Source organism: Lotus japonicus, chromosome 1, assembly GCF_012489685.1.
Source record: "Lotus japonicus ecotype B-129 chromosome 1, LjGifu_v1.2".
In the NCBI taxonomy this organism is placed as follows: domain Eukaryota; kingdom Viridiplantae; phylum Streptophyta; class Magnoliopsida; order Fabales; family Fabaceae; genus Lotus; species Lotus japonicus.
Window position 1 is genome coordinate 110,027,211 of NC_080041.1, and position 25,616 is coordinate 110,052,826.

At 34.6% G+C, this 25,616-nt stretch overlaps 3 protein-coding genes across 3 annotated transcripts; 2 read left to right on the plus strand and 1 right to left on the minus strand.

Moving 5' to 3' along the window:
* Window positions 1-312: 312 nt before the first annotated feature.
* On the minus strand, window positions 313-2,367 carry LOC130729153 (uncharacterized). Its single transcript, XM_057580794.1, has 5 exons — window positions 2,019-2,367; window positions 1,243-1,283; window positions 786-845; window positions 648-704; window positions 313-555 (listed from the first exon to the last, which is right to left on the minus strand). Exons 1-5 carry the CDS (start codon window positions 2,134-2,136, stop codon window positions 481-483), a joined length of 351 nt encoding a protein of 116 aa, XP_057436777.1. The 5' UTR covers window positions 2,137-2,367; the 3' UTR covers window positions 313-480.
* Window positions 2,368-5,287: 2,920 nt separating this feature from the next.
* Window positions 5,288-6,436, plus strand: LOC130718965 (glutathione S-transferase T3-like). The gene has a single exon (XM_057569621.1). It carries the CDS (start codon window positions 5,288-5,290, stop codon window positions 6,434-6,436), a length of 1,149 nt encoding a protein of 382 aa, XP_057425604.1.
* Window positions 6,437-7,700: 1,264 nt separating this feature from the next.
* LOC130729154 (WUSCHEL-related homeobox 8-like) lies at window positions 7,701-9,375 on the plus strand. Its single transcript, XM_057580795.1, has 3 exons — window positions 7,701-8,019; window positions 8,255-8,683; window positions 9,014-9,375. Exons 1-3 carry the CDS (start codon window positions 7,854-7,856, stop codon window positions 9,073-9,075), a joined length of 657 nt encoding a protein of 218 aa, XP_057436778.1. The 5' UTR covers window positions 7,701-7,853; the 3' UTR covers window positions 9,076-9,375.
* Window positions 9,376-25,616: the final 16,241 nt, after the last annotated feature.

Sequence of the window (25,616 nt, forward strand, 5' to 3'; positions counted from 1 at the left end):
GAACAATATCACAAAGAGATACTAAAACTAGCAAAATATTCATATGAATCTATAGTAGGAATTAACATCAAGTAAACAAACTCATAAACAAATTAGCACACTCCTGGAAACACCAGATTATCATAACAGAGTAATGCGAGAAAATTAATTGAGATTTGAGGGGGAAAACAGTAAAAGTTAGTATGTGCACTATGCAATGCAACTAAGAAGTAGCTAGCTAGCAGAAGGGCTGTAATGTAACCCCCCCCCCCCCCCCCCCGCAAAAAAAAAAACATTAGTAATTTTCTATCTTAATTTTAGTAGATCAGTAACTTTGAATCTTAAAGACATCTTTCATTGCACAAATTACAAACAGTCCAAACTTAAATTCTATCACTTGCACATACAATGCTCTCTCCCTTCAACGTTTGGTAAAATATAGAGGGTACATATCAGCCTTGGAAACAAAAAAAAAGTAAGGAGTGCAGGAAATCCATTAACTTAGTTCTCCTGGAATTGATGACCACAGCGGGTGCATGCGTAGAAAGTAGTTTGCCCTTCATCCGCTGATCTCATCTGAAATTATAAAGATTCAACTACATGTGTTTGAAGTACTCGTTGAGCTTTAAATAAAATTGGCAAATCTTTAACATAAAGTCTAACAATACCTGTCTGGTATAAAAGGTAGCTTCACCATTCCCACATTTTTCACATGTCTTGTTGACCTGCAAAGAAATAATAACATTAAAACTGTAAAAGTCCGCCTAAAGATCATGCCACTAAAGATATTTTACAGGATGCATTACCTTGGACAATTGCACCTTCTGTTCTTCAATTGTCTCGATTCCAAGCTCTCTTCTGATTTCCTGCCAACCACAAGGGTACATAAGGAACCAATCCTGATTTTAGGGTGTATACAAAACATTTTTTATAAGGAACCTTTGTCTTAATCTAAATAATGTGAATATGCAATGACAACAAACAAATTTAATTTTTGACATCAAATTCTTAATAGAGGTCCAGATTTCAAGACAGCTAAAATTTTCACGCTCCCAAAACTCTGCTCTTTTCACCCATTCCCACTTCCCACCTAGACTGCTAGACATAAAGTAATCAAGGAATTTCAGGTGCTCACAAACCCAACAATAAGAACTACGAGTTAAATGGCAGAACATAGTCTTATTTTTAATCGTGTTAGATGATAGAAATAATCTATTCATGTAAATCAATAAAAATATGATCAGCTGCAAATGTAAAGCATACCTCAGCAGAAATGGTGTAACTTATTTCCTTTCCTTCAATATCTGAGAACAAGGACATTAAGTTAAGGTGCATAAAATATCAGAAGAACATTATATTTAGAGCCCCTTTGAATATGGACTTCGAGTGTGTTTGAGTAAACAACTTAATTAAGGCCCAGTTTGGAAGAGCTTATTTGAGCTTATCTGACAGCAGAAGCTCTTATGCCAGTGTTTGGGAGAGCTTATGCAAACAGCTTATGGTCTGCCATAAGCTATTTTCAGCTTATTTTCATAAGCTACTCAGGATAGCTTATGAAAAACAGCTTATGCTTATACACAGCTTATTTTTAATTTATTTCAATAAATTTTTAAAAATAGCTTATGAATAAACGCTTATGTCATAAGCGCTTATGACCATAAGCGCTTAATTAAGCTGTTTATCCAAACGGGGCCTAAGTGCTTGTGGCAATAAGCGCTTATCACATAAGTTTATGCAGACTAAAGAACACGTATTGAAGTTTATTCAATGCATGTTCTAGTAGAGAAGCTCCAATAAGTGCTCTTTGATCTGTATCTAAACATACTCTTAATGAAATAAACTAAACATAGGTTACAGATAAGCATAAGCTCTTATTCATAAACTAATCCATACAATTTATGAAAATAAACTCAAAACATCTCATAGGTATATACATAATATCTCTCAAACACTTGCATAAACGCTAATGATATAAGCTAGCTAAACTCAAATAAGCTCTTCCAAACATGGTCTTATCGGATAGAAATTAAGAAGAGAACCTTTGATGTTACTCCTGTTTTTGCACAAGGGGCATTCAGCGTAGTTGACTGAAGGGACAGTGAGCATTGTCCCACAGTAGTGACAGAACAAGAAATCACGCTCGCGACTATAAGCCATGGCTACCGCACCGTGAAGCAAAACGCAGTCGTTTATGTATGGGCCGGCAATTAGGAATTCGCTGCTTGGCGGCGGCACACGGCGAAGGAGGGACAGGCGGGGCGGCGGTAGAGTAGCTGGAAGACCTGACGACGGGAATGAGAGTGAGAGTGGGTGAAGCAGCCGTGAGGGTAGCAAAAGGTGTATAACTTTTCTGCAAGGTGTAGGTTTAACTTCATTTGTTTTTGCAATTTCGAGCTGAATAGGTACTATAAATAAATAAATAATAATTTAATGTTTTTTTTTTAAACCATGTTTTTTTAAAAGTAAAAATCTATGTTAAAACTTGATATCATCATTTCTTTTACAATTAATTTGGTATCATCATTTTTTTCCTCCTGTTGAGGTTTTCTCTATTCTAGTCATTGTGAAAACACTGTGTTTGAGGTGGTTCATGTGGATGTGTTTTAAGAATCTTTATTTTGAGATAGATTGTCTATAGTTGTTTGATCTATGAACAAACAAGTCTCTTGTAGATACTAAATATTACTATATGTATTCAGTTGTTGCTGGTGGTCTAGCTAGAAAGTCATTTTCTTGTTTACATTGTGCTTAATTGAAGAGATTTCACTATCTATATTCAAAGGTGATGTAATAGCATTTGTGCCTATTTCTCATGTTTAATTAAATTGGGTCATCCCTTTAATTTTCCTTTTGATCTACTCTAAAAATAAAAGTGTCATAAATGTTAATCTTCCACGAAAAGTTTTTTTTTTTTTAATCATCTTCCATGAAAAGATAGATGAACCTAAATATCAACTTCGAAAATAAAATGAATAAAAATGTAATTTATGCAACACTCATAACAATGTCAAATAAGAGGAGGAATTGTGGTTCTTCTTGCCGATGCAGTGCTCCCCTAAGTGAGAGATTTTCTTTGACGAGTCACACTGGTCATGAGACTTGCAATGACAATCTGATGCCTAAGTTATAAAATATAGGAGAATTGAAGCCCAAAAGCCGAAAGTAAGTGATGAAGAGTCATGTCAACCTTTTGTCATGTGATGTGAATTAGGAGAGTGAACCATTTATCGGATACTAAAATAATAGCTTTCTAACTTTGAGTATGCACGAATGCAGATGTTGAGAGAAACAAAGAATTCTGAGCTCTGTGTAAACTTCTCTAAAGTGAACCGTTTAGGTATCGAAAGATATGGAAAAGAAAATGTAAGTTGTTAAATGATTGACTGACTCATTTAACATTACATATTTCTATAATAGGTAAAGGGGTAATGATATATACACACCTCTTTTTTTATACACTTCATTTTCACCTATTTTTATTTCTATCTCTCTTCTCTTATCATCTATCACATCTTATACTTTCTCACTCTTACTTTTTCTTTTCTTCCTATCTCTCTCTTTCTCCACCTCATTCCACCTCATTTTGAGGTGTGAATAAATAATTATTGATAGGTAAAGTGATGTCAATTTAACTTTCAAAATAAATATCTAGTTGCAATGGATATTGCAGCCGGCTCCAACACCCATTGGCCACTCATATTTGGAAATAATTGAGAGAAACGCGTTGGAAATTCGGTAGCCGCCTCCGGATGAATAGGATGTTGCTTTTCAAAGAGTCCTTATACTTGCTTCCCTTATCCGTGATGCAAACAAAACAAATACTATTTGCCTAGCTGATCCTAAACAATTAATGTAAGAACAAAAACTTATAAATATTTCTCTCCCCTGTAATCAAATCATGTTTAATTTACTGTGAGATTAAAAAAAGAAGCAATTAGTGCTAGGCTAGTTAGAGCATCTCCAACGCTGGGCTCTTAGCCCAGCTGGAGGTTTTAAGAGCCGACTCTTAATTTTTGCCTGCACTGGAGTTGGTCTTCAGGCTCTTAGCTACAGTGCAGGGTCTCTTGTGCAAGAGCCCCTGCTTGGTGAGCTCTTAGATTAAAAAATCAATATTTTCTCTCACATGCTGCATCAACTACTTTCAGAGGGAAGAAACGGTAGAGAAGAAGGAAGAACAACGGATTTGAAAGGGAGATGATCAGAACCAAAATCAATTTTTTTAAAAAAAAATCCAAACTATACATAAAAAATCAAACTGAATGATAAAAAATCAAACTTTTACATTGCAACTGATATTTACATAGGAAAAAAAATCTCAGAACCAAAATATTGCTTTGCATGTGCAAAAAGGGGCTTCCTTCCCCTTGATCTGATATGGTGGCTCCGATTTGGGTGGTGGTCAGTCGATTTGGGGGCTTTTGGTGGCGGGGAGGGTTGTTTTGTTGCGGGTCAGTGGCGGTGTGGTGGATTTTGGTTGCGGTGGTGGGTGTTTGGAGGCGGTGAGGTGGGTGTTTCGGTGTTGGTGGGTTGGGTTTCGGTGGTGGTGAGGTTGCAGTGAGGTGGGAGAGGTTGGGTTTCGGTGGTGGTGAGGTTGTAGGTAGAAGAAAGGAGGAAGAAAGGGACGAAGAAAGAAGACGAAGAAAGAAGGAAGAAAGGGACGAAGAAAGGAGGAAGAAAGGGAGGAAGAAATGTTGCGGCTAGGGTTAAGGTTTGGGGGGTGAAATGGGTTTAAATATAGGGTGACCGGTTGGGCAGGTCACCCTCCCGTTGTGGACCGGTTTCAGACCGGTTTTGACCGGCTGGAGCCGGTTTTTTTACCGTTTTAGGTTGTCTGACCGGTTTGGCCGGTTATCAGACCGTTTCTCTCCCATTTTCAGCTTTTATACATTATATATAGTGTGAACTTCATCATTTTACACATCAATTTTTACTCCCACGAGTTCTCTCTTGTCCAAAGATTCAAACAAAATTCAAAATGGATCACCATCATTATCAACAATACTATGAATTGTTGGACGATCAAACACCTCCCACCAATGAAAGTTCTCAACCTCTGCCAGTGTTACAACAAGGAAACCAACCTTCACAGGTGTTTCGACCTACGCCGTCATTTCCTCCTCACAACCAAGCGCGTCACACCCGAGGCAATTTTCAAATTTCTCAACACCAAATGTCTCCATATCCACCTCAAAACCAATCGCATCACCCCGGTGGCAATTTTCAAAATTCTCAACACCAAATGTCTCCATATCCACCTCAAAACCAACCGCATCACCCCGGTGACAATTTTTAAAATTCTCAATACCAAATGTCTTCATATCCACCTCAAAACCAACCGCCTCACACCGGTGGCAATGTTCATAATTCTCAGTACCAAATGTTTCCATATACATCTCAAAACCAACCACTTTACCCTGATGAAAATTTCACAAATCCACAATACCCCATGCATCCACCACAATACCAATTTCAAAGCCAAGCCCCTCCTACTGGTAGTACTGGTTCAAAAGTCTCTGATACACAATGTGAGGCTACGCCTGATGATACACAACACGAGGGTCTAGATGATATTGATCTTGAAGATGAAGATCAATCTTCTGGAAAGAAACGCACCAGATGGAGGGTTAAAGACGATTTACTTCTTGTTCAATCATGGCTCAACATTTCTAAGGATCCGACGGTGGGAACTGATCAAACGGCATCAAAGTTTTGGGATAGGATCCGCGACCAATTTGAAGAGTACCGTGACTTTGACACTCCTCCGAGGACAGGGAAGATGCTGAAATGTCGTTTTGGAAAGTTGAGTAAAGATATTCAATTCTTTACCGGTTGCTACAACAAAGTTACCATTCCTTGGAAAAGTGGACACTCAGAGAAGGAGATCATGGCTGAGGCGCATGCCCTATTTCAGGTAGACCATAAAAAAGATTTCACACATGAGAATGTATGGCGGATGGTGAAAGATGAACCAAAGTGGAAGGGACAATCAATGAAAACCAATTCAAGGGGACAAAAGAAGTCAGGAGCTGGCGCCGACGGAACATCGACTGACCCAAGTGCACCAATTGATTGCGACGAATATGAGGCAACACCACCAACAACCCGCCCGAAGGGCAAAAAGGCAGAGAAGAGAAAGGCCAAAACAACAGATACTGCGTCAAGTACTCTATCTTTTGCTCCTCACCCTGATGTGTTAGCCATGGGGAAGGCTAAAATGGAAATGATGGCAAATTTTAGGGAGATAAGGAACAGAGAACTAGATTTGCAACAAGCTGACCAACAACTGAAACAAAGTGAACTGCAATTGAGACAGGAAGAACTCAAATTTAAGAAGGCGGAGAACTTTAGGGCATATATGGATATCCTTAACAAGAACACATCTGGAATGAACGATGAGGAGTTGCATACGCATAACTCACTACGTGCTTTCGCCTTAAATGAACTAGGAATGTCTTAAATCTTCTTGTGTTTCTTAATGTGTATCAGTGATGTAATTTTATTCTTCCAATTTCTTAATGTGTATTGCATCAATGTTGTAATTTTATTATTCTAGTTTCTTCATGTGTACTGCATCAATGTTGTAATTTCGTTATTCTAATTTCTTAATTAGTATATTGTCAATGTCGTAATTTTATCATTCAAATTTCGTAATAAGTACTACGTCAATGTTGGAAAGGAGAGCACATCAAATTGAAAAGTCAATCCATCGCCAACTTCAAGCAGACTTGGTGGAGCATATCTGGGAGCTTCCTGAAATCGATAATAATGAAACTTAATCTTCACGCCTTAATGAGTAATTAGTTCAAATGTATTGTTGTTTATTTTTCATTGTCATGTATTTCCTTTCGTCTTTATTTTGTTAATGTAATGTATTAAGGTCTCTGTTAGGGATTGTTGTACTCTTTTTCCTTCACTAGGCTTGTATCCCAATTGGGATTTTCCTAGTAAGGTTTTAATGAGGCTCTCTCTCTCAAGTTTGGCTCTCTTTTATTTCTATCATTCAATACAATGTACTTTTTTTAAAATTTTTAAGTTAACATGTTCAAATTTAAAATTTATTTTTTAAAATTTTTAGTAAAATTAATTTTAAATTAAAATAGTATAAGTAATAATTAAATTAATTTCTAGTTGAAGTATTGATATACTATTAAATTTTAAATCTAAATTGGGTGAAAATAAATATTATTATTTAATGTTGTATGGTGGAACACAGTGGGACCCTTGTAATAGTAATTTAAGAGCCCATGCATTGGAGCAAAATCTGCTTCAGGTTCTTAGCAGGCTCTTAAGTCTGACGTGGCACATGAATAGTGTAGAATAGTACTGAATAGTGTATAAGAGCTCAAATAAGAGCCCAAGGCATTGGAGTTGCTCTTAGTGTGAAATAAAAAAAAGCAACAAATTTAAGTATTGGAGTATTTATTGAATTTTTTTTTGAAATATTGATTGAATAGGATATTAAGGGTAATGTAGTGTGTAAATAAAAACATGCAGGTAATAAGGAGTAATGATATGTAAACACCTCATTTTATAAACACTTCATTTTCACCTATTTTTATTTTTATCTCTCTTCTCTTATCATCTATCACATCTCATACTTTCTCTCTCTTACTTTTTCTTTTTTTCCTATCTCTTTCCTCATTCCACCTCTTTCCACCTCTCTTAGAGGTGTGAAAGAATCATTATTGGGTAATAAGTAAGGTTGTAAAAGGAAACGAGACAAAATTGCGGGATTTGCGGGATGAGGCTTGATTGCGCAGCAAACTACGGTCTCTCCTTTTGGCTTGACTTGAAGGGAATGCAAAAACAGAGTCCAAAACTGAGTCAGTTCATTTGAGTCTCTGATTCTGAATTCTGATTGTGGAAGCAGCAAAATGGAGGGAGAACAACATGATATCTCAAATGGAGGTGGTTTATATGTGAAGGTGATGACTGACGAACAAATGGAACTTCTCAGGCAACAGATTTCTGTCTACGCCACCATATGTGACAGCCTTGTTGAGATGCACAAGGCCATCACCACTCAACAAGACCTCGCAGGTTCCCTTAACTACCCTCTCGTTTAAATTCAGTCGTTATCGCTTCGATTCGTATTTTAAAAAAAAGCTGATGTCAGAATCTAAGATTGGAATAAACTTTTCTTATACTAGTTACATATGATCAAATTAGGGGAATATTTGGTTAATTGTCTTGTTCAATTTGATGAAAGGAACCGAAGAATATTGAGAATTACCTTCTTAGTTATTATGTTTCGGGACTTGTTTTTGTTATACAGGACTGAGGCTGGGAAATTTGTACTGTGATCCACTAATGGTGTGTTCTGGACACAAGATAACTGCTAGGCAGCGCTGGACTCCGACGCCTCTGCAGCTTCAAATGCTCGAGCAAATTTTCGATCAAGGCAATGGAACTCCGAGCAAGCAGAAGATCAAGGAGATTGCTATTGAACTGGGGCAGCATGGTCAGATATCAGAGACGAATGTTTACAATTGGTTCCAGAACAGAAGGGCTCGTTCGAAGCGGAAGCAACTAGCTCCCACCACCCCGAGTCATGCTGAGCTGGAGGCGGCTGAGACAGAAGCTGTTGAGTCTCCAAAAGAGAAAAGGATATCTGCTGCAGAAAGTGTTCAAGTTCTTCAACCCTATGAGAATTCTTCATCACCTCACAGGCTCAAGGATTTTTACATCCAGAGTCCTGACATAGGTATTAATCTTTCAAATGAAATACTCATCTTACTAGTCTAGTACATCAACAATAAGAACAAAAGTCTTATTGCATTAGTGGGTTCGGTTTTATGGATCAGTTGGCGTTGATCCATATTGAAGATACGACCAGTTTTATATTCACCGCCGTAGGCCTAACACAACCTTCCTCATTTAGCCGAACTTAGGATCAGCTATGTGCCCTTAGTTCCCATCCCACCTCTCACTGTGTTTCATCCATGTGCACATATGTATAGTTAGCCATAAAGCTGATTAGAGACACGGAATTTTGAGACATTCAATCTAAATGCTATTGGTTTGTTTTATGCAGGATTTGAGCAATTGTTGGGTAAAATAGAAGCTGGAGGCTGCTTTAGTTCTTATTTTCTGTGAGAAATCTGGGGGTTGACTTGTTAAAGACTGAATTCTCAAACGTTGCTGCCTAATTGCAGCTTGGTAGACTCAACATTATTGATGATATATTAATATAATATTATACATAGGACCTTTCATCATTCTCATGATGCATATTGTACATATGGTTTTTTCTAGGTGCTTTGCAGACCTAACTGCCCTCTGTTGATCAGGAATTATTGTGATTTGTTACAGTTTTACAGGTTTTGAACCAAATTGTTTCCACTAATTAGCATTGGATTTGAAGTATATAATACGATCTCCAAGCTTCGATTTTCATTAGCATCTTTTGACCTAGTGAGTTATGTTTAGACTAAGAAAATCTGCTGAACCGTTTCTCTATGTCATAGCTAGTGAAGACTCCCTTCTATAATTACATTAACAAGTTCTAGCCGATTAGCACTCAAAGCCAGGTTACTCCTTTCTATCAAAGTATTATTACCTTGGACTTGGAAGCAACCAGCTTCCAATATCATTATACTTATCTCCAGTTTTTCAAAGTCCTTAGTTTATTCCGAGCCATTGCTGATTGCATTAGTTACTGAGACAAACCTCTTCGAGTGGGAGAGCATCATTACGGGCCGCAAAACTCACTCTACCAAATATTGAATGCAACTGCATAGTAGATAATCAAACTTGAGACATCGGTTTAAGCTAGAGCAACCTCATGTCAGTTGTAGTACTGTTATATAACTACAATTTCTAGAAGTAAAGAAAGGGAAACCACTGCTTTAAAACTAGATGTAAAATGTTTAAACTACAATGAATCAGGTTCTGTGTACCGGCTAATTGGCTATTGAAATCATTAAAGCATTCATAAATCACTTATGCACAGTACCACTAGCACAGTTGCAAACCTAATCAAGTGCCGATGTTCGTGTTCTTCTTGTCCCCTATTGGAAGTGACCCTGACTTATCCCCGTTGTATTTATTAAAGCACTCATAATTAAGTTTTTGGTCTCCAACCTTTACTATAAATATAGCTTTAGTCCCTCGCCGGCGTAATTGTGGAGAGGGATTCTTAGTTTTTAGTAAAATAGTTGGCTTTGGTCCCCCCGGCCGTTTGAGTCGACGCCGGAGCTCCGAGAGCTCATATGGCATTGCCACGTCATTAAATGAGTCCACATGGGGCTTTTTTTCCATTTTAAAAAAATAACCCCAAATTAAAACCCTAAAATCCCTTAAATTAATTTCTTTACCTAATTAAATCTTTCATTTTTTAAAGGGATTTTATGAAAGATTTGATGAGGTAAAGAATTTAATTTAAGAGATTTTAGGGTTTTAATTAGGGGTTATTTTGCAAGTCCCACATCGAAATTTTTAGTAAACAAAATGACTAAATTGTGGAATTAAACCTCTTGGCCTCATCTGTGTATTAGAACATGTAATTCGGGATTTAAGATTCCGAATTAATTCGGGAATTGAGTTCTTGGAGCTTCACACCCCAGGATGATAACGTGCGGGATAGGGGTGAGCATCGGGCGAAACATACCAGGTTTGTGTTTGAGTTATTCAGGAACGATTCTGCCCGTGGTTGATTTCGGGTGTATAGGGTTCGGGTGATAGGGTTGGCGGGTGGTTCGGGTGCGTTGGGCCACCACCAAAAGAAGAGAAGATCAACCAGAAAAAAAACATAGGAGAAGATGTGATCTTGAAAAATTATTGAATAGAGACAATCCAAACAAGTATATACATGAAGATCAACTAAAATCGGAGAAGAATCCATAAAGAAAAAAATACACAGAAGATCATCAACCAAAATAAAATACAAAGATAAAACCAAATTTCATCACTGCAAGGTCTCAGATGTAAAATTTTGGTCCAGATCCACGACACCGTGCATGTTCATATCGAATCACCATTTGTTCAGATCTAAGCAACAGAACCACCTGATGCCACTTTCATATTCACCGCTCCACAACTCCATATCCATCGCGTGCTCAGCTACACCCAACATAGAGACGAAGAAGGAGAGAATGTGGGGGGAGGCATGATAGGGAGACAACCTTCGGTTCAAGAGAGGAAGTGCCCAAATGAGGAATGGTGAGATGATTGGTAACATGCAGGAGAAGAAATGTAAAAGGGATGCTTGAGAGAATGAGAGAAACGAGAGTGTGGCGGGGAAGAGCTATTGGTATGAAGGAAGAAGCTAGTGTAAAATGGTGGAATGGGTATGGTCGTATGGAGAACTGGAGAAGATAATCATCGTTCATCTTCTAGTTTTATGTATAATTAGTTGTTTTTCTTACACTTTAAAGTTTTACTTTAATTAAAAGATAAAAAAGTTGTCCAATAACTATGTCAATACTTACATATCTTAATATCTTAATGTGTGGTATGGAAACATGAAGGGACTAAAGTAAGCCCTACACAACTTGTCAACAGAAATACCATTGTAAACATCTTCCTATTTGAGCCAAAAAAACAGGAAAGACTTCAATAATATATTTCCATACCATATCTAGAAGGAATCTGAAAATTAGTTTGATAACCAAAATCTTACCACAAATGATGGGGGAAGACACCATACAGTATCATCCAAGAGATAGTTCTTAGACGTGTGCCTGCGGTGCTACTAGTCTTAGGTGACAGAGTTAAATGACAAAAGTAAAATTGAATATGTATTGAAAGTTTGTAAGTGCACAAACCGATGAGTTTTTTGGGCAGAAATATATTATCGGGTGTGATCGGGTACTGATGGGTTTTAAATTCCCAACCTGCACCCGACCGATTTCACCCGCCTCAAACTGTTTCAGTGTTTTGCCTTACCCGAGCGAGCGATCCGACCCGACCGATTGTGTTTTTTTTTTGTTCGGTTACGTCGGTTTTGGGTCGGGCTTTTTTTTTACTCACCCCTAGTGCAGGAACTCAATTTTCGAAATGTTTCAGAAATTGAGTTCTCGGAAGTATTACGGGCAGGGTTAAATTGAGGTTTCCCCTCCTTTAAAGTGGGGTGTCAAATCTAGTCCTTGGGGTGTTAAATCTAACTCCCCAACAACAGGATCGCGATCAAAGACACAACTACAATGAGCAAACCAAACAAGACTTGTATTTGAAGATGAAACTGACCATGACAAGAAGCAAAGAAGTCAAAAATTAAATCTTAAATGTATTTAATGTGCTAAAGTGAAATAATAATTAAAATACGCAAATACTTACTATCATTAATAATAGTTAAGTAGTAAATAACTACTTTTAATACGTTTCCCAAAATATACATGAGGAACTTAAGGGCTTGTTTGGTTTGTACGTTTCCTGTTTTCATTTTCACTGAAAACTGAAAATAAAGTTGGAAACGTGTTTGCTCAGAAAAAAGAAAATGTTTTCAGAGAAAATGGTGCTGGAAATGGCCCCAATTTTGAAAATAAAAAAACAACGTTTTCTACGTTTTCAGACTTTTAGAAAACGCGGTGGCAAACTTGTTAATATGGTGAAGTTTTTTCTTTTTCGTAACTATTTCCTTTTTTGGTTATCTGATTGCACCCGCCCCCTTCTCATTACTCTTTCTCTCTCTTCCATTTCTTTTACGTTCCATAGTTCTACTTGAATTTTTTTTTGGTACGTATAGTTCCAGGGCACTTGATAAATGAACACATATATTATTTTATATTATATTTTTTATTCATAAACTATTCATTAATGAGATATAAGTTTATTTTTATTACTAATTTGTATTAAATGTATATTATTTTTTGGTTTTCCAATGTATTCTATATATTATCGGTAGCTACCCAAGAGAGGTAGCTCGGTTGGTAACGCAGACTGAGTGTACGTGTGGGAAGAGCTCTCTGGTTCGACTCCCACACAATACACTCCAGGGAGGGATGAAGAGTCTTAAGACTCTGGCAGCATTCAAAGAGTGACATGGTACCAGATGTTTATACCAAAAAATATTATCGGTAGCTATGAGAGTAATCCCCTGAGTTTCTGAGATCACGTTAAGTGAATACGTCTCTTTAAACAGAAGATTTCCCATACGCACTGCTCAAATATCGAATCTTGAACTAGATGTTTAAGGAACCCGAGACTATTGTTCTTTGTTTTAAATGTATTTAAAACAATAATTATTAATTTTATATTAAAAATAGTTAAATCAAACATGTTTCCAATATTTTTAGTTTTTGAAAATAGAAAATATAAAATAGAAATTCAAAACAAATACATTTTCTACATCTTAAAAATTTGAAAATGAAAACTGTTTTCAGAAAATGAAAAATGAAAATGAAAATAGAAAACGTTTTCTCAAACCAAACAGAGAGGTAGGTTTTAAATTTTACAGACAATATACTCAATATTTACAGTTAATATACTCAATATAAACATTTAATTTACATTTAATACATTTATGCAATGTGCGGCCACATTTAATATTATGCATTAATATTTTCTTATGGATAATAATTTTAATATTTACTGTAATATTTTAATAATTAACATACTTATTTTTTTTTTGAAATTAACACACTTTAATATAAGTGATAAGAGCTAAGGAAAATATGTGTTGGGAGAGGAAAGTTCAGTGATCAATTCCTAGAAGATATAATTTATATTTTTGATGTAAAAAAAATAACTATTGAATTCGTAACAAAAACTATTGAATTCATTTAAAGTTTATAGTTGAATAATATAAGTATCATTAAATGCCAAACTTGCACGCGGAAACTAATTTTGACATGTGGGACTAACTATTAGTTTATATAAACAGTTGATTTTATAAAAAAAAAAAACATTAGCATAAATCATAGTAGGAGTATTGAAATTGTAGGGTTGGAGATGGCTAAGATTTCCTTCATATCAATTTTCATCTTTGGACTTCTCTTTACAGGTATATTGATTTTTGAAAATCTAATTTGTTAGTATTTACTCTTGATGTTCTTTTCTCATTCTAACGTTTTGGGTGTTCATACACTGAATTCTATAGTTGAAACCAAACCATTTAAAATGGTTCAAATTAATTTAGATAAAAGACTCTTTCCATGTCAAATTCAATGGAAACTACTTATCTTTGCTTGCTTCATTCAAATATTGAATTCATAATTTTTTAACTCACCATTTGAATCTTCCCTAGTCACCTAACCAATTTATCTTCTTTAAGACTTATAAGTTTCTAAAGATATATATCTTTAGAAGCTTATAAGTGAAATACTTTCAACCTTTTCAGCATAAAAAAATTATAGTTGAAATTAAAAGCAAGGGGGTGACATGGATTAGAACAAATCTATTCCACTGGTTGAAAGCAATTCCACTGATAAAAAAAAAAAAAAAGTAAATCAAAGTTAAACTAATATATATGAAATTATGATTAAACGGGTCCATAAACATTTATAATCTTTTACATTATATATTATATATATTATATAGGAGTATAAAAGTTCAATGATAACTTGATTTTCCTAATATTATTTTTTTTCACTTTATCAGTTATTACAAGGACAAGTGGACAGATCGTACCCCTAAAAAAGTGTACGAAGGTGCTGCAACCAAATAAATGTCACATTCTGATTTGTGAAGCACTTTGCATCATTCGTCCTCACGGTGTTGGAGAGTGTATTGGAAAAAATCCTTCTCAATGTATTTGTACATTTGATTGTTTTACAAAGAACTGAAACATAATATCCATGAACCATATATTCTAAGTGAAAGTATAAGCTAATAAAGTTAAAAATTTATGAATTTGTCTTATATTTCTATTCTGTTTTTTTTTAATACGTATATTACTTATTTCTTCCTAATCTAAGTTACATTTTTTTTTAATTTATTATGCTTTGAATCGATATACCAAAACCATTTTAATCTTTCAGAAGTATAAACGAAAACATAAAATACAAAATTTTGAGTTAATTTTAAAATTAATCATTTTTCGTATAAATTTTTTATGACATATTTGATATCATTATTACATTCATTTTTTTTTATTTTGTAAAATAAAAATTAATTATAATCATTAAGAAAAGACGTTGTCAGCATACATCTTAATAATAAAAAAGTCACAATTGACTTTTATTAATTGTTCTAATAACATTAAAAACCATTAAATGTCAAATTAATACCGCGTGTAGTTATTTTTGAAAAAAGTCCCGATTGACTTTTGTTTATTGTTATGATGTCATTAGTAACTATTAAATGCAATATTAATGCATTAATTATAGTTAAAATATGGAATTATTTAATATTTAAATTACTAAAAAAATTAAAAATATATAAATGTGACATCATCTACCTACTAATTATAGTATGAGAGAGAAAACTCATGAAGAAAGGCATAGAATGAGAGAGTGACACTTGTCGGAGTTGCCGCTTTTTTGTTTCGAAAATAGTATATAGTACTAGTATTGATCCCGCGCCATGCACGGATGTAATAAGAATACTTTGTCGACATACATAAAACATTTTCATATTTCCTCTCTCGTTTTTCTTTTTTAAATACATATATCACATTTTTAAGTTTTTTTTTCTAATCATAGTTAATGTCTAATTCTATTTTTTTTCTAATTAGTTATGTTTTGAATCAATATAATAAAACCATTTTAATCTTCCAAATGTATATACGAAAACATAGAATATCAATTTTTTTAGTTAATTTCTAAATAAATCCTTTAAAACTATTTGATATCAATTTTTTATGCCATATGATATTATATTCTTTTTTATTTTGTAATATAAAAAATAACCAAATCATTAAAAAAATAACTTTGTCAGCATATATCTTAATGGTAGAAAAGACACAGTTAACTTTTATTAATTATTCTAATGTCAAATTAATACAGTAGTTAATTTCGAAAAAAAAAACCACAATTGACTTTTGTTAAATATTCTAATGTCATTAATAACTATTGAATGAAATATTCATAAATTAATTATTTTCAAAAATATTTGATTATTTGATATTTAAATTACTAAAAAATTAGAAAATATAAATATGAGATCATCTACCTACTAATTATAGTATGAGAGAGAAAACTTATGAAGAAAGATATAGAATGAGGGGGTAACATTTATCGGAGTTGCCAATTTTTTGTTTCAGAAATAGTATAAAGTATCTAATAGGATATGATACAATTTTTTTATCACAAATTTGCAAATTATAAACAAATAAGTATTTATTTTTCTAATTTTTACTTCATTCCTAATTTTTTTGCAAACGGTGCCTTGCTCTCTCGTGCCTTGTCGTTGCTGGTGGTGCCTGCTGCGCACCGCCCATACTATGGCAGTGCTGTGCTCGACGAGTGGCTTGTCGTCGCTGGTGGTACCTTGGTCTCTTCATTCCTAATCGATGACACCCTCTTGGAGTTACTGATTGATACAATATAATGGAGTGGGGAAATAAGAATGTGATGTTCATTTGGGGGGTGGAATATAATCAGAGTGGAACTTATTATCTTAAAAGAAATGAACAAAATAGTTTGAATTAATTTTTATTTTTTTCTTTTGAAATTTCATTTGATTCCGTTCTTAAGGGAACAGAAGGTTGAAGAAAATCGGTTTCTTATTTTGGAAGATCATGTTTTATAAAGCAAATTTGTTACAGTTTTTTTTATTCTTTAACTGAAAACTTCTCAATTGGTGGATTGTTCACCACTTGGCAGCCTTTTCTCTTCTAGTAGGTGTTACCAAAACTTGAACTGCATCCGTCCTCAATCAGATAATAGTGGTTTATATGAATTTTATTTCAGATAACATAATCATCTTTATTCCAGCTGGGATTATTCATATAAATTTAAGTGTGTAGAGTTATACTAATAGTCGTTTATATGATCTTGATCAGAATGGAAGCACTTGCTTGAATAATTTAAGGGCGTGAACTTATTTCGAAAAGAATTTGAAACTGATACCTAAAGGAAGCTAGCTATTTGTCCCTCAGTTATTTGAGTAATTTTCCTAAGCTGATGAATCTGTAATGTGTTATTCTTTATTTAGTTTTTTATTTTTAGGATAAAAATATACTTCGTTGATAAGAGAAATCAGAAAGAAACACATTTAAAATCATAGGAGCGACATACACCAACCAAAGAGCATCAAGAAAGTCATTATGGGTGATTTACTTGTTTAGTTACATGTACTGTTGTTTTTATTAGCTTTACATGTGATTTTTTAATGGCTTGATCGATAAACTAAAATAGAACATATGTGTCTTGTCTACCTAATGAACCAATGGATGTGCCTGCTCATAGAAAATGAATATGTATTAGGGTTCTACCTAATCGAGCGGGGCTTTCAAGTGCTTTTTATGTGGGTGTTGAAACTTTTATTTCACTTGCTATTTGTCCTGAAATGATTCTTAGCTATGGACGAGTGTGGTCCTCGAGAGATAATGATTCTTAAAAGCTTTGCACTCTGCAGTTTGTCCTGAAACTATTGTAGTGGCGGAGCCACGTTGAGGGAGAGGGGGCAAGCCCCCTTAAGGTTCTATAAAAATTTATATATATACATAATGTTGCATATAATTTTAAACCAAATGCCTTGGTCTAGTGGATTAGTGTTACCCTTGCTAACAACATGTCAAGGGTTCAATCCTATCTGAACTTTTTTTTTCTTTTCAGATAATGAAAATCGTCGAACAGATGTTCTACCCAATATCTAAGACATCGTGTACAACATATTACACATAAAAACGTTCAGTTCAGTAAATACATTACTTAAAACAATAAAGATAAACACAATGAATTGGTAACCCAGTTCGGTGCAATATCACCTACGTCTGGAGGGTTTTATTGGTACGATGGTTTTACAGAAGCAACCCATGCTTAATACTCATGTCACCTAATACTACCCAGTGTTTTGTACTTAGTCCTCCCCCTAAGTATGAGAACCCCTTTCACTTTCTCCCACAATCACTGCCACAGTGGTTGGTCCCTTACAACAAGAGTAAAGACAGCTCACACGATCAAACACTAACAACCAAACAACGCTCAGCCAAAGAATAACAAGTGGAACAACTAAGAGAGTTACAACAATAACAATGTGAATTCACAAGAATGAAACCCTAAAATATCAATAAAAGAGCACACCCCAACAGCTAGGTTTAGGTCTTCTAAGATAGTAGTTCTTCAGGCCTTGTCTTTAATGGGCTTGAACGAACAAGGAGTCCACATCAAAACTAGGAAGTGAATCTTTTAAAACAACAACAAATGTTATCGAATAAGATTTGAACAAAAGATAAAAACTTCCACAAAATAAATCCAAATCAAATCATTTGTAACTGATTTGATCACACTTGATATATTTTCTGATAAGCATACGAAAGCTTCTTCAACAACCCTAACTTGTTGACCACGTAAACAATCCAAAGCTTCCAGAACAAATCATGCAACACACAGCAGGTCCACATGGACAAATGTTGCATCCAAGATGCTAGAACATCTTGTCCCACGTCTTGACATAGAAAACAACCTTAGCTAAAATGTAGACAATCATGAACAAAGGAACATCAATCTTCCCCTTTGTCAAATTTTAGCTAATACAACATACTACCACATCTGAACCTCGTAAGTGAAAAGCTTGGATCAACATATCAGAGTAAACAGAATATATCATGGCAACACACAGTGAAACTTCCAGCACCATAGCTATCTCAGCAGCTATGTGCAAAACCATTCCAGCACCATAGCTATTTGAGCAACTATGTGCAAAAGCACAAACTACACATACATATTGCATACCTCATACCATAGTAGTATCATGTCAAACATAAGCACATAAACTTCTCAGTGCAAAAACTTTACATACTATCAGCAAAATACTACTAACACAAAACCAGCAGATATCAACTACTATTATACTATTCCCCCTTATTAGGGGAATTTGACAAAGATGCTCTAGAAAACAAAACTTGGAATAGAAACAACCAAAGCACAGTGCATGTTTATATAACACACTTATAATGCATGTCTATATAACCAACTTAAAATGCATGTTTAATATATATATCTGTGTGTGTGTGTTACATTATATTTTTATTCTACATGATTCGTTCAATATTAGATACACTAAGCATATCACTAATGAAATATTTATTATCAATTATCCTAAGTTGAGAGTTGAGACCCTTATTTTGAAGGACTCTCATGTTGTTCCTTAATTTGTGTGATTCTATTATATTCTTTGTAAACCTTCCAAAGAAAAATATAATAATATTTGAAGTTTCTTTTTTTTTAGTTACATATGGAACTAAAACAACAAGAAAAAAAAACTACTCTACTGCATCATGAAACAAGGACGTAATCAATCCGGATGGAGGTTACCTCTAAAAACAACGCTGCAAACTTTTCCGACCTTTCCTAATATTCGAAGTTTCTATTAAAATATAATTTTTTAACAAAACACTTTGAAAAAATTTTCAATTAGTAATTTTATAATTATTCTATAAAAATCTATTATTAATATGTAATTTTTTTTACATATTTATAAATATAGAGAATTCCGAGCGGCCAAATTTGGTCCATAAAAAATCTATTATTCTCTAATTAATAAGAATTTTAATAAATAAAAAATATAATGTAACACACTCACACACACACACACACATATATATATATATATATATATCTTGTATTTTTTACATATTTTCTGCACGTCTGGCTGAATTCCGAGCGGCCAAGTTTGGTCATGCGTATCTTGTAGAGGCCAAAGGTAAAGCCAAGCAGGCCCATACCCTTCAACTCAAAATTGGTGAGGTCGCCAAAAAGGCAGTTCAGGCGGCTCGTGATTCTTCCACTTTGGCCGATCAGTCACTCCAGAGCATAGACGACCCCCAGTGGTCTTCCGAAATTTGCGATTCTCTCAAAGCGTATGCTGGTGCAAATGCCCTTGAAGCGGCTATTGATGCTAACACCATGGCGATGGAGGTAGAAGCCCTTGTGAGGTGCAGTGAATGTAGGTTTGTCTCGTGCATCTACTTGGAGGAAATGTAAGTTTCTTAGTGTGTTTCTCAGTCTTTAAGTTTGTCTTTCATCATTTCTCTTTTTTATTAATCTTTGTTTTGTTTTGGGTGGCAGGGAAAATATGGGCTTCGGAACTGCACAAACAGATTCCACAAGTAATTTTTGTAGAACACTCCATTTTGCTATTATTTCCCATCAAAATTTGTGTTTTGGCTTTGATTCTTGTCCGATGGAAATAATGACTTTGAGTGAAACCATGCATGTCAACTTTTGGCTTTGAGTAAAAATAATTAATATACATTGTTGGTCAATCTGCAAGTGTACAGAATCTACCCGATTTTAATTTATCAAACCACAGGGAATTGGAATGCGAATTCGATTTAAGATTCAAGTTCAAGGTTGGAAAACAAATAAAATTCAGTTTTAAGGATTGATTGTTGAGTTGATTAATTATCAAGCTAACAAAGATAAGTGTGAAAAGATCAATGATGAGAATGTCTTGGGTTCTTGCTCAACTAATTCAGTTTTACTAAACCTATTCTACTCACAAAGTTCTGAGTCTCTCCTTAATGTTGTAATCTAAACAACTACCTATCGATGTCTCGCATAGGTAATACTTTCAAATCAAAGGATAAACCCAATTCTGCTGTGTCGGGCGCTCAGGCGCCAACACCAGTGTTTGGCAACAAAAGTTTCTGCCACACTGGCGCTCAGGCGCCCATGTGGGGCGCTTGAGCACCCCAACTCGCTTGAAAAACCTTTAATCTTCAATGTAACTCCACTTTAATGCCTCCTTCAAGTCTTTAAGCTCCTAGCCCTTCCTTCTTCAGCTGATCCAACCTGAAAAACTTAATGCACAAGCTAGGAAATATCTAGAAACTAAGAGGTCAGTTTTGCACAAAGGCCCTCAAAACAAGTGAAACTCTCAATAAACTCTGAAACTAAACTAAAATGCAAATAAAGCCCTCATAAAACTAAGAAATTACCAAAACAAAGCAAATACACTAATAAAGATAAAAATGCATGAGAATGTTTGAAACACTACATGACTACATGAGACTTAACAAAAAGACTCAAAACCTTCAACGAAATGACCCTGAAAACAAGACTAAAAGGGTCATCACACATGCATGTAAATTCTCAACTTTTGGCTTTGCATGTCAACTTTTGCCTTTAAGTAAAAACCATTAATATACATGCATGTGAATTCTCAACTTCATGCTCTGATTTGGGTGGGTGGCAGGTCCCATGGGAAAAGGAAGCAAACCGTCAATCACTTAGGCTGAATGGAAGTTGAAACTTCTACATGATCTTTAGGGGATAATTCTGTAGTTAAACATTGCCGAAGATAGTTATGTGATTGAGAGTTGAGACATTGAGTGGCTGATTGTGTTTTGTGCATATCTTCTCGTTACATTTGTATGTGAAACCCCATGTACAACCATTTTCTCTTGGTGTTCAAACAAAGGGGAATCCTTTCTTGCCCAAAAAAAAATATAAATATAAACTCAATATATATCTAGACACTTCTAGATTACCTCATAGAGTTTAGGTCTTTTCATTCAGAAAACACATAGTGCATGTTTATATAACACACTTATAATGCATGTTTATATAACCAACTTAAAATGCATGTTTAATATATATATATTTGTGTGTGTGAGAGAGTGTGTGTTACATTATATTTTTTATTTATTAAAATTCTTATTAATTAGGTTTTTTTAAAATAATATACATTTATTGAAAACAAGGTTCAGGAATACAAGATATACAAAACTGAAAAATTCACAGATTCAATAATTGAAAACAAGGTTCCTGAAGCAACAGATTCAGAAATACAAGATCAGAAATACGAAATTGAGAAACAAGAATCAGAGATTAAGGGCCTGTTTGATTTCTGTTTTTAAAAACAGTTTTCTGTTTTATAAAATTTAAAAACAAAAAAACTTGTTTAATAAAGTTGTTTTCTCAAAATTGATTTAAAAACTGTTTCCTATTTTTTTGTTTTTTAAAACAGAAAAATCAGAACAAGAAAAAGTTGTTTTTGTTTTCTATTTTCAACTTTTTTATTCTGGAACAATGAAACACGGAGAACAATGTGTTTTCTTGTTTTTCATTAATGGCATGAATGTAATTAAAAGAATTAGAAAAGTTTAGAGTTTTAAAACACGCAAGGAACCACGCTCTTCTTCTCTTCGTCGTTCTCTTCCTGTGGCTGGCGGTCGTTCACTGTGGTTGGCGGCGAGGTGGATCGGACGGTGGTCCTGAGGTGGCAGCAAGAGAAGATGGGAATAATACTGGAAAGAGAGAAACGACGGTCCAAGGGAGGCTAGCCGGGAGGTGGCTGCCGTGGCGCACGGCGACCAAGAGAGGGATACAGCTTGTGCGTTCTGCAATGATTCAGCCGAATCAAATTCTCATCTCTTTTTAAATTGTGGTGTTTCATGGAAAATTTGGATGAGAATTAGAGGGTGGCTGGGATTCCTCTCTGTATTTCCACACTCAGTGGGAGACCATTTTTTCCCAATTTGGAACTGGGGTGGGGGTAATAAATTGAAAAAAGTGCTGGTTTCATTATGGATTGCAGCGGTGGGTGTTATCTGGAGTATGAGAAATGGTTTGGTATTCAGGGGTAGGCTTTCGATCTTGAGAAAGCTATTGATCTAATCCAATTTCGTGTTTGGATGTGGCTTAAAGTGAAGGAGAAGGATTTCATGACCTCTTTTTTCGAATGGATTGAAAATCCAATTGCTTGTTTGAGCTACTTGTCTAATGGAGAATTACATATTGTTTCCTTTGCTGCACTTTGGAAGGGGTGGCGATGTGGGGCTAAACTTTACGCTGTGGATGTGGCTTTGACTCTTGAAGAACTATATGATGCTATATTAGCTTGTTGCTTTCTCTCATGTACACTTTTCTCTTTGTGAATTTGCTGTATTCATGCTTTTCCTCTTGTATTAAGGGTTTGGGGCACCCTTTGTGTTCCATTTAATACAATCTTTACTTATAAAAAAATTTCTAACATATAACCAAGAATTGCTTCTTGTTTCAATGGCAAGGCTGTCGGTATCTCCATAACGTTTAATTTTAAGTATCATAGGATAAAAAAAACATAAAACCAAACAAGTTTTTTGATTTTTTTCTTCTAAAAACATGTTTTTAGAACAAGTTTATCAAACAAGTTTTTTTGTTTTTTAATTTCTAAAACTGTTTTTAAAATAATATTACCAAACAAGTTTTTTTCATTTCTTATTTTAAAAAATTGTTTCCAAAAATTGTTTTACAAAATAGTTTTGAAAACAAGAAAATTGAAAATACAATCAAACAGGCCCTAAGTAATTGAAGGTTCAAAAATACAAGATGTTGATTTAGGAATACAAGATATACAAAACTGAGAAATTCACTGATTCAGTAATTTAAAACAAGGTTCGTGAAGCAACAGATTCAGGAATAAAAGATCAGAAATACGAAATTGAGAAACAAGATACCTTTATTGAAACACAATTTCATACCTCCGTACAGGTCCAAACACGGTGAAAGCATTATGAAGAGTCTGCAAGGAATTTCGTGCTCCCAAGTTGGAAATGTAAACGCGAGCCATGAATGATCCGTTTATAGTATGTTAACTGGGAAAATAATATGAACACCCAACTGTAATGACATTATATATCTCCGGTTTCCATCTTCTCCGAGAGCCCTACTTGTCTTCTTTCTCACAAGAGGGTACTATAGCAATCACACCTTACCTTCTCTGGAGACAATGTTAAGCGTGATGAAACATTTTAGCCCTGATTTGAACTACATGAAAACACACTTTACTGCCCTTGGGTCCAATTAACTTTCTCTTAGAACATAACATAAAAAAAAATTGAGACTAAGGAGACCTATCAATTAGAAAACCATAAGGTAATCTATTTATGATGGAAACTGCATTAGACATGGCATAATTCCATTGATGTTTGGGAATAGAGGATTGAATCATGAGGGCTCTAGTTATTTATAGGGTGTGTATGTTTTCTTTCGGTTGATGTTGTTAGGATTGAGAATTTGGAACCTACCAATATTTAGAATCCTAACAAATGCTCACTGACTTTATTGCTCTACGAAAAACTGAAATTAGGGAACAAGTAACTAACTAAACCTTTCTGAATTAAGTTATAAGTACATAAACTACCATTAACAACTTGTTTTAACTTGATTTTTAATAGTGTTCTTGAGTCCTTTTGTTCTAGCCGAACAAAAGGACTCAAGAAACAAATTGGAGGAACAGACCCAATGAAGTAGAAAGTACACAAGGTGGACTCCATTGGAGGAACATACCCTTGTGGTAGTTGTAGCATAAATTGGAAAATGTAATTGGGTATTCATTCAAAAAGCCCAGAAACAAGTTTTTCAGAAGAGAACAATTGGAGATCTTAAGGATAAGTGGAGAAACATAGAGATCCAAAGGCAAATGAATCATTTTGTTATTTTGTTGAAAAAGATATATGATATTAATGTGTATATAATACCTGACTTATATTGTCATTACATAGCATACATATTTGTATAGCCCGTAACAATACATCAGAATCGACCAAATTTTTAGTATATTATTTACATTACATGTCTTTTATTAGTGAAAGCTGCCCTTTTGTACTACTAGTCAGCAAGCTTTAATTGTTTTTCTTCTAGATAGTTTCAATAGTTAGCAAATCACATGTTTGGTATTTCTATGTTTTTGACCTTGTAGTTTCAACTATTCAATTTGTTTCTTGGGCTAAGCCCATTCTCTCTCAATGAAGGAGCTTTGTTGGAAGAAAAAAAAACTTTCAAGATTGAGTTTTTCAAATGCCACATAATTTTATTTTTCTTAATAACATGTTAGCATTACAACAAGCTAGAGACTAACTTTAAAGAGATGAATGATGGATTAAAACAATAACCTTAAGAAAGTTCGACTAGCCCTCCCCTCGAAGAAGACACTCAAGGTCATACAAACTCCCATTAGCTGGGCCCCCTAGAAAGATCTGTTCATATGGCCTCACATGAAGAATGGAGCTTATTTTGTAAGTTATGGGTACTTCTAAGCCAATAAGAAGGCGACTACACCAAACCAGGTTCTCTCAACCTCTTTCATCTCTCAACTGGGATTGTGGAAAGCCGTATGGGGGGGGGGGGAGTAGTGCCCCAAAGTATCAGAACATTCTTATAAAAGCTATTCCATAATGCTTTGGGTGTAAGGGATGGCCTCCGTAGAAGGCATGTACCTTTGGATCTTGCTTCCATCTAAGAGTAAGGCTTCGAATCCTTCTCTTTCCGTCGACGATTTGGTATTTTTTTTCTTTTTCACTTATCTTAGAGAGCTTTTTTTTTATTTTCCTTCCTTGTTTATTTGATTTTTGGAATTTACTAGTTAAAAATAGAGAATAGATAGAAAAAAATACGAAAAATATTTTTAAATCCAACATAACTAAGGAAAACACAGGAAAAAAAAATTATTGCATATATTTATATAAATTTATCTACTTTTAAAAGTATCTCCAATGATTTGAATTAAACAAAAGTAGCTAAAACTTTTAGAATAAAAATAACTATACAAGGCTTTTGTCGAGGCTATTCGTATGGTATTTAATCATATAGATGGTTATTATTCAAGCT

Bases quoted from the DNA above. Each gene is read 5' to 3' on its own strand.
- LOC130729153 (XM_057580794.1), bottom strand. From the start codon at position 2,136: ATGGCTTATAGTCGCGAGCGTGATTTCTTGTTCTGTCACTACTGTGGG. The intron at 1,284-2,018 runs GTTCTCTTCTTA...CCTTGTTCTCAG, and splicing joins AAACAGGAGTAACATCAAAG to ATATTGAAGGAAAGGAAATA. The intron at 556-647 runs GTATTGTTAGAC...TTATAATTTCAG, and splicing joins CTACCTTTTATACCAGACAG to ATGAGATCAGCGGATGAAGG.
- LOC130729154 (XM_057580795.1), top strand. From the start codon at position 7,854: ATGGAGGGAGAACAACATGATATCTCAAATGGAGGTGGTTTATATGTG. The intron at 8,020-8,254 runs GTTCCCTTAACT...TTTGTTATACAG, and splicing joins CACTCAACAAGACCTCGCAG to GACTGAGGCTGGGAAATTTG. The intron at 8,684-9,013 runs GTATTAATCTTT...TGTTTTATGCAG, and splicing joins CATCCAGAGTCCTGACATAG to GATTTGAGCAATTGTTGGGT.
- LOC130718965 (XM_057569621.1), top strand. From the start codon at position 5,288: ATGTCTTCATATCCACCTCAAAACCAACCGCCTCACACCGGTGGCAAT.